Source organism: Physcomitrium patens, chromosome 6 (assembly GCF_059467195.1).
Source record: "Physcomitrium patens ecotype Gransden chromosome 6, ASM5946719v1, whole genome shotgun sequence".
NCBI lineage: Eukaryota > Viridiplantae > Streptophyta > Bryopsida > Funariales > Funariaceae > Physcomitrium > Physcomitrium patens.
The window spans coordinates 15,274,770-15,284,087 of record NC_143415.1 but is presented as its reverse complement, the minus strand read 5'-3'; the positions used below and the strand labels follow the sequence as shown (position 1 = coordinate 15,284,087).

The following is a 9,318-nucleotide window of genomic DNA, read 5'->3' as shown; positions in this document are numbered from 1 at the left end:
TTTTTTTTTTTTTTTTTTTCTATTTTGATTTGTAAGTACAGTTTTTTGTAAATATATTTAGTCACATATTTTAATGTTTGAGTGACCATGTAAAAAATCCATCAATATGATCAATATATTATTAAAATATACAATATTTCCAGTGAGAAAAATTGAAATATATATATATATATATATATATATATATATATATATTCACAAAGTATCATTTGATCAATACTCACGTCACCAGCATATTGATTTTAAAAAATAAAATAGAATAAAATAAAATAAATTGTAACAACAACCCTCCAAGCTCATCCTTTTGCTCAAAACTTAGTTTTCAGATGAATATATAATTGTTGCAAATTTTCAAGATGAAACATTTCAATTAATGAATATCAAATTAAAAAACCTTCATAATCCCAAAGAAAAAAAAGAAAGGAAAAAAGAAGGTTGAATATCATAATTAATCAATTAAATACACATATTATTGTGTAGAATGTTGTGATAAATTCATAAAAAAACCACACAATTTTGCAATGAATCTGACAATATTTTTATTTAAAAATAACAAGAAGAGGATATCGATGACTTGGGTGTGTACATTCAAGTATAATATTTATTTATTTATTTATTTATATTGTGTTTCTTAATTACTTTGAGGGCAGTCGAAGACTTAGTTTTTGTTTTCACTTTTGGCGTTGGCGTTTCCTTCAAAGCTGACCAACCCCCGAGGGACGGTTGATTTAACGGGGATTCGAAGTGAAGGGAAAGGATGAACAACAAATAAATTTAGAAAACCACTTTTTCTCCGCCTGCTGGGAATATTAAATTGGGGGATCATGCACAACTTTTGAGCGTTGCTATCTAGACCCCAACTTCAGCGAACTCTATGTCCCCCTATATTTGGCCCCCTCTTCCGCCAAACACCCACCCCCCCTAATTTCATACAAATCCCAATATGCCTTTCGAGGCTGCAGCCCCCCAATTGAACACCGGATCCAACTCTGCATGATACTCCCAGATCTAAAGGAAGGCCCAACTCCCCTCCGCGTCTCTAAATCCATCTCTCTTCCGCCGCTTTCTCTTGTCCTACTAATGGCCACACCCGTATTTGTGACAAATTTCCTCTACTCCCTATTTTCCTCCTTTCACTCTAAATAGAAAAAGAAAGAAATAAAGTATAACCCTCAATTTTGGTATTGGTTTTTCCCTCTTCGTTTGCTTGCAACGAGGAGCTTTGACAAGGAAATAGAAAAAATAAATAAAAATTGCAACTTGAAAAATGAGTCCTCATATTTCCAAGCTTCTAGATCAATTGGGGGGGGTATCCTCCTTATTTCAAGGCCAAGTTGGCGGGTGGCATTGGTGGTACTACTACCATTACTCCTCCCCCCCCCTCCTACTCCTCCTCTTCCTCCTCTATGTACACACTTAAATGGATTGGACTCAGACAATGTAACCCCCAAGACATGGAGGTATGTTATATTGTACTTTTTTCCATTGGATTATGCCTCACCCAAAATAAAATCCAGAAAAAGAAGAAGTGAAAGAAGAAGAAACAGCAACCAATATCTCAGTTTCTCCAGGTTAGTACCACCACCCCCTCAGAAAATGTGGGGGGGGGGAGCAGGCTGCTTAGCCAACCAACGGCTGCTGCTCTTGGAAACATAGGGTTTCAGGAGAGGGGGCAGACAGACAGAGGGCAGGCAGACCGAATTTTCTTCAGAAACTGGGGTAGCAGCTTGTGGCATTTTAGACAGTGAGTTCTATTCCTTCTCTCTGTGTGCTCCATACATCTATTAGTTGCAAATACAACAACACTTGCCACAAAGTTTGTGTAATAAAAGGAAAGGGGTCAACAAAAGGGTTAAGTGGGCAGAGGTGTAGGGGAACAACCAAATGGGGGGAGCAAGCCAGAAGAAAAATCATTGGGGTGTTGGGTCATAAACCCACATGCAAAGTTGATGAGAGGGGGTGGGAGGGACCCATGATTGTGTTTAGCATCACTGTTATGGCACCAGGTGACATTCACTTTGAGTGGGTAGGGGAGATGGAGGGTGACTTTGGAAGGCACAGTGAACACATGAGCTCTTGGGGGATGCTTTTCATGTGTTGGCACTGAAGATGAAAGACACAAGGGGGAGAGGAAGGAAGGATGGAAGATGGTACAAAAGCCTTTTTGTTGCCACCCAGTAAGGCAATGCCCACCCCCTGTCCTCACTATACAACAAACAAAGACAGAGTGAGAGAGAGAGAGAGAGAGAGAGAGAGAGTAGGTAATCATGTGTGACAGGCCTGCCACTCAAACTCACCCAGCCTCTCAAAATCAGACTGTCACTCCATTCCAGCACTCATCACAGGTACCCCTTCATTTCCCACCCCTCAATAGTGAATCCTCAATAGTGTCATTTTACTTGTGGTAGTATTATCACCCACACAGCGTCTGTGGAGCTAAAGAGGGGGGGGGGAGGAGGAAGGCAGGTTTTTCATTGGGATTCCTGCTGCTGGCTTATTATAGCATATGACCAGCAGCACAAAGCCAATTGGACAAAGATGTGAAATGATGAGAGGGAGATGAGGAAATGGGGATTTGGATAATGGATTTACCCAACCAGTCTGCGATGATGCATACTTAGGGGGAGAACCAGATGGCGATGGTGAAAAGTGAAGTGGTCAAAAGTCACAAAAAAAAAGGCTAGTTAGTGATAACTGGGGGAGACTGGTAACTTTCGGAGAAAGGCCCAGTTAGTCCGTCTGTCTCCCCCCTCGGCGAGACTCACTCCCTGACCGGGCAGAGAGTAAGGGTGAGGAGGGTTTGTCCGGTCTGGGAATACATATATGTTGGAGACATGCTCGCAGTAGGGTGGGGCAGCGGGCAGCTACCGGCGTGGGCAAGGCAAGAGACGGCAGGGATTGTAAATAGTGTTGGCATTAGATGTGGGCTATGGTGTTGGGAATAGAATAATGACCTATATTTGTAGAGGAGCGGGGACGAAAATGAAGAGGGGATGAGAGTGCGCCAGGACGGAGAGAATTCGCAGCCGTGTTTTGGTCAAAAGTCATGTTCATGCGCAGAACTTCGTTTCTCAAACACAATCATCAATCGACTGACTTCCGCTTCTTCTTCTCAACATCATCAAGACTAACCTTCCCCAGCAATTGGATAACCAAGCAGAGCGAGTCTGTCTCCTCGGCTAGATCTTGGGGTTTTGCGCCTGCTCCAGTGAGCTAAGAGCATACATAGGAAGCAAGCGGCGTGTGTGGGTGTGTGTGATAGTGCGTTTGTTTGTTTCTGTGAGTGTGCGTGTGAGAGAGAGAGAGAGAGAGAGAGAGAGAGAGAGAGAGAGAGCGAGCGATAGAGCACAGCGGGGTAGTGTAGTGTGCAGCGTTGTTGCAACGTTGGTGTGCTGGCGTGTGACGTTGTTGTTTGAGGACGTGAGGGTGCATCGAGATGAACTTCAAGCTGGTGAAGGAGGAAGCATACGGGAAAGATATCGAGTTACAGGTCACTTCCCAGGTGGGTTCCTTGGTAACAGTGTGTCAAGAGAGACAATGAGAGTGAGACTTGAACCTTGGTTCTTTATGAATGCATAAGCATGCGTGGTAGTCGGCTGTACGATGGCTACCGAATAGAAATGCAATTATGGGGGCTAGGTGGGAGCTCTGATGGTGGAGGCAAAAGACGAGCCCCACTTTAAAGGGGAGAATCGTCGTGAATGATAGCATGTAAAGCAGTGCAGAAGGGTTTGTTGGTGTAGAGCTTGAGGGGCTGCAAGGAAGCGTGTCCAAGTTTTGTAGAATTCATCTTCAGCCGGTGGTTCTTGAAGCTCCAGAGATTAGTGTTGTTCTTTGCAAGGGAATGGGGGAGGGGTTGTTCCGAGGAAGGCGATGTCGTTGTGTAAGTTATCCCATCTGTGGCTTTGTCTGGAGCTCTGAGTACATGTTCAAGAGAATACTTCTGGGCAGTTTAGGTGGCGGATATATGGTGATTTTAACCAGTAGGATGTGATCGGTGATTAGCGTAGTGTACGAGAAGGAAGTTTGTGTTTCGACCGCCGGTGGTAGCGTAGTTGGATACGTGGAGTCTGCAGTACACTGGATCACAGCTGCCTCCCGTGCTTCGCAACAGCAAGCTCAAGTTGTCTTGTCTGTCAGGGCCAATTTGCAAGTTTACAGGCCGCGTCAGTTCTAGCAGGTCGGGCGCAATGCTAGAGATTTTGAGTATTGAGCTTGAGACTGTTTGTTTTGCAGGTCAAAAATAAGTAAAGCATAGCCTGGTGAATACTGTAGGAAGTTCACATTGGTTCTATGTTCGCACGCTCTGATCATTCTCTTTGAAGAATGTACATCGCGTAAGATCGCATCGGAGAGCTTTCAGAGTCGGCGCTCAGGCAAGAGAGGATGCAATATTACGGAGGTATGCGAGGTTTCGATGAAGGGTCCACAAAAATGGACGAGTTGGACTGTGAACTATGGCATGCGTGTGCTGGTCCTCTAACGCAACTGCCTCCAGTTGACAGCCATGTGATGTACTGGCCACAAGGACATATTGAGCAGGTGTGTATTTTGGCGTTGGTTCCCTTCCTATACGAAATTATCGTTTTCCTATTTATCCTACTTGTCGCGCCTCAGGGTTTGACTTCTTCTTCAGGGATCCTCGTTACCACTTAGTTTGGGCTAGCTGGTTGCTTCCTTAATCAGAAGCGGTGATACTCGAGGATTGTTCTTCTCTCACCCTAGTGTTGACGAAGTCTACTGCTGTGCTGGGGCAGGTAGTTGCATGCACGCCAGATTCCGCAGGCGCTGCAGATGTCTATCAAGCATCGAAACAGTTTTCAAATCTACCCGCCCATTTGCTTTGCAAGATAAGCAAGATTGAGCTGCAAGTAAGTTGCACTCGAATATTTGGACAACTGACATGTATTGCCTTATTTATCGTGCCTAGCATCGCAAATTCTTTCCATAACGATGGCGCACTTTCCGCCAACTAATCTTTGGAATTTCTTGTAATAAATACGAGTGGTGTGGTTGTCCTAGTCTAAGTAATCACTTCGTGGTTGTGCAGGCGGATCCTCACACTGATGAGGTGTTCGCACAGATGGATCTCACCCCGCAATACGAGGTGAGCCTTAGCATGCAATCTTGCTCCCATCTCGTACACTTCAACCTTGTTTATGTTCGTGTGCTAACATCCTTCATGCTCACATTTTTGGGCAAGAGTAACAGTTCGTATGTTCTCATGGCAGACGGAGTTTACTAAAGAAATGAAAGATGCGCCACCTCCAACCATGCAAAAGAACGTCCGAAGTTTTTGTAAGACATTGACTGCGAGTGATACGAGTACTCATGGAGGTTTTTCGGTGCCCAGAAGAGCTGCTGAAGATTGTCTGCCTTTGCTTGTGAGTTATCTTTTCTTATGACCTACGTGTATACGTAATATCCCCAAGTATTGCTTGCTTGGTCCACTAAGTGCGTAACATGATTCTCGGTACCTCACGATGCGTGGTTGATGGACTTCTAATAATCATGGGAAGTGCAAGTATTTTAGAGCACTTTCATCTAATTATATTGTTTTTGGCCATTCCAGGACCACAGCATGAATCCTCCATGTCAAGAGCTTGTGGCTAAGGATCTGCATGGCAAGGAGTGGAACTTTCGTCATATTTATCGAGGTATTTATGTATTTGGTGATATTTATGTATTTATGGTATTTATGTATTTGAGAGTCACTTTTCGCATACCTGTATTGCTTTCTTTTAGAAGTATGCCATTGACTTTCAACTCCCAATTGTTTTTAGTGTTGTAGATAAAGTACAGTGTTCGTAGCCCAGCGATATTTTTCTTTAATTCTCTTTCTCTGTACAGGTCATCCACGAAGACATCTTTTAACAACAGGTTGGAGTGTTTTTGTCAGTCAAAAGAGGCTCGTTGCTGGGGACACTGTGATTTTCCTACGGTAAGTCTTGACGTCTTACTTCATTTCCTCTTGTTCGGATGGGAATTGTAGCCTGCAGATAAAATTTATTGGAATGCTGGCTTTCCCAGTTCAAATAGTGGACTTCATTTAGGATCTTTTGTGTCGTAGAGCACTCTCTGACTCTTAAGAATTCATGCTCTGCTTCATTAAGATACACACGACGACGAAGAATAGTTTTTCGTATGTACTGTGATTTAACTTGCTCGTCACTGATAATGGAAACATCTGTCATTCAGTGGAGAAAATGGTCAGCTCAGAGTTGGAGTACGTAGAGCATCTAAGCAACTGCCGCAAACACGCTCCACTCACTTCAGTAATGCGAACTTGCATCTTGGGGTGTTAGCTGCGGCATCTCATGCAGCTACTGAAAGGCTGCGTTTCAGCGTGATTTATAATCCCAGGTTTGTTTTGTACTTGAGATTGGTTTAGAATTTGATAAAACTGTGCGACCAGGAGTACTGGAATCTAGTGTAGAGTTGCCCGGCTGTATTCATGACTTTGATACCGATGTTCGTTTGAAGAACCTCCAACCTCCTGTGAATCTAATCCAGAACATATGATTTATTCTCCTTTTATTGCAGTTAGAAACTGAGAAATAGCTAATGTCCCAATGTGCGCAGGACAAGTCCATCTGAATTTGTAATACCCTATCATAAATATCTGAAGACCAAAGAGAACAATCTGACAGTTGGTTCTCGGTTCAAGATGAAATTTGAATCGGATGAGTCAACTGAGAGGAGGTACGATGCTTTCGTATTTTCTTCTAGTTATTCACCTTGCTTCTAGTTGTCTACTTTTACTACTGTGCTGGGATTCAAATATGTTGTGAAGAGTTTTGATGAAAATTGCATGTACGTGTCCAGGTACTCCGGTACCATCGTAGAAGTGAGTGACGCCGACCCACTGAAATGGCCAAATTCAGCATGGAGGTCCATGAAAGTGGAGTGGGACGAATCAGCTAGTGAAAGGCACGAAAGGGTATCACCATGGGAGATCGAGCCCTTTGTGCCGATCTCCACCTTGCCCACACCTTCTGTGGGGCCTAGGCCAAAGCGCCGACCACCTACCTTTGTGACAGACTCGTCCCCGCAGGGTACGTTTTCTTTCCTTGAATGAATGTTTGATGAATGTTCAGAATTTACCATCTCCCTACATCTGTCTAGGCGACATAGTTCCATTCCACGAAGGGCTAATGTATTCAGAACTTTTAGGTTTTTGTATGGCAGTTTTATTGATCTTGCACGCTTGCCACCTTCAACTCGACTGTACCCTAATGCTGTAGTTACTGTGATGTGCAGGAACCAGTCAAAGTGTGTTAGATCCTCAGCAGTCCAACAAGTTGGCAAGGATTCTACATTCTCATGATCCTCGAAATGAGTTGAGTATAGGAGATGACGATGACGGGGATATCGAATCCTCCCGGACCTCCTCATTGGCTGTCAAGCAGGAACAACCGCCCCGTACTGGACAACAAATTTGGTTACAACGTCCAGATGTTTCCTCCTGTGGCATGTCAGCTAGTCCATACTCTAGTCCTAGGCTACCATCTATGGCACCATTTGCCCCCCTGCCAGCAGACAAAACTGACCTGCAGCTGTCTGTAAAATCTGGCAGCTTGGATCAAACTCTCAGCAACGACGTGTCGAGTGTGTCCTGTGCGCCATACGTGGGTCCTGGAAACCATTCGACAGCTGCTCATCATTTTCGAGAGCCTTCTTGTAATAAGATTTTGCCAAGTTGGCTGACGTATCCCAAATCAACGGATGGTACTGGGGTCACGTCTCTCCCGGGTTCTGGAAGAACCCAACTGCCTATCACCTCGCTTAACAATGATCCGAAATTAACACCTGCACAAAACCTGTCCTTTGGATCATGGGATAAGGTTGAGCAGGAGAAAGTTCACACCTCTCCAGCACTAGAACAGCAGTGCAAGTTGTTTGGCTTTAATCTGGTTGATAAGGCGGTGCTTGCGCCTGTTTCGTCAGCGCCATCTCATTGTGAAGATTCTGAAGGATCTGGTCCCTGGTCTTCCACTGACCTCACTTCCCCTACCTCTGTCGATACCCACGTGAGCAAGCTTGCAAACGGAGCATACCAGCCGCCCACCGTTCCAGTGAGGAGCGGAACCAAAGTAAGTTTTTTTTTCTTCTTTTTCCTTCATTTCTTTCTCGATATTAGATTCTGATCTGACAATGTTTGGCGTTTTTGAATCTGGATTATTAACCGATTCCGTCATGCAGGTGAACTATTATGGGAAATTCGGTCGTACCGTTGATCTCAAAAAGTGTGACAGTTACGCCGCTCTCAGACGCATGCTGGCGACCCTTTTTGGCCTTGAAGGTCAACTGGATGATGTTACGAAGGGTTGGCAGCTTGTTTACACTGACCACGAAAATGACGTCCTCCTGGTGGGGGATGATCCTTGGGAGTAAGTCTCTTTACTCTGTAACGTGATTTGTTGTCAATGCGGTCCCAAGGCTTGAAACCTTTCCCTCATGTCTATTTTTTGAACATCTTGTTATAGTTCCGCGTTATCCCTCACCTGACTGTTCTGTCTACAGGGAGTTCTGCAATTGTGTGCGGAGCTTGAAGATCCTGTCTCCACAAGATGCTGCGGGACAGAACGTAGGAAAACTCCCCATGAACAACTGTGACGAGGACGATGATTGGCTTTCTGCAGTTCAGAGCAGTGGCTAGAAGGTGTCTCTCATTTTGGATGTGGCACTGAGTGTTCATATTGTCCCTTTTTGTTTTTGTGAGATTTTGACTGCAGCCCTCCAATTCAGAACTGGCGGCTAGGGACGAAAGGCTTTTCTCCTATGTAGTAGGAGAGTTTTGACTGCAAAAGCCTGATCCGTGTACAGCATTGCATTGCTACAGGCCGTAATGGGAACGTTTATGATAAATGTAGGTTGTATACAGCGGCAGAAGTATTACGAGTATCTATAGAGCCTTCAAGAGATGGAAGACGAACTGGTGTGCACCCTCTGGTGCTAGTATGACTCCATGCATTGTGAAGTGGGTTCCTTCAGGAATGCTATTGCTTTTCATCGTCTTAGATCGTAGATGTGAAAAGTCTTTCTAATGAGCACTTGTCTGTTGTGTTGTGGTACTCCTGATCTGTAGCGCTTGAAAGGACTAGGTGAAGAGGATTAGACAGGAGTAGCCAAAATTTTGGTTTTTTTAACGGGACCTCATCATATTCACTAAGTGAGTGTAAAGTAGTTAAACAGCACCGTCAACCGCGGAATTTCTGCATGGCACCATGTCATCACATGAATCACCGTAGCTTAAGTTGACGACTTGAGAATCAGATGAGAAAGTGATGCACACGACTCGTCAGGATGAAGGACCCG

The 9,318-nt window shown here is 44.4% G+C and overlaps 1 protein-coding gene across 2 annotated transcripts; it reads left to right on the top strand.

The window, feature by feature from the left end:
• Positions 1-2,991: 2,991 nt before the first annotated feature.
• Positions 2,992-9,047, top strand: LOC112283632 (auxin response factor 7). 2 transcript variants are annotated; one of them, XM_024522613.3, is made up of 13 exons: positions 2,992-3,502; positions 4,237-4,542; positions 4,758-4,871; positions 5,051-5,107; positions 5,232-5,384; positions 5,573-5,657; positions 5,851-5,941; positions 6,199-6,363; positions 6,583-6,702; positions 6,826-7,055; positions 7,261-8,093; positions 8,203-8,390; positions 8,524-9,047. In XM_024522613.3, exons 2-13 carry the CDS (start codon positions 4,387-4,389, stop codon positions 8,657-8,659), a joined length of 2,328 nt encoding a protein of 775 aa, XP_024378381.1. In that variant the 5' UTR covers positions 2,992-3,502; positions 4,237-4,386; the 3' UTR covers positions 8,660-9,047. The 2 variants fall into 2 exon arrangements, with proteins under 2 accessions (XP_024378381.1, XP_090107534.1); XM_090251408.1 differs by lacking the exon at positions 2,992-3,502 and adding an exon at positions 3,745-3,883.
• Positions 9,048-9,318: the final 271 nt, after the last annotated feature.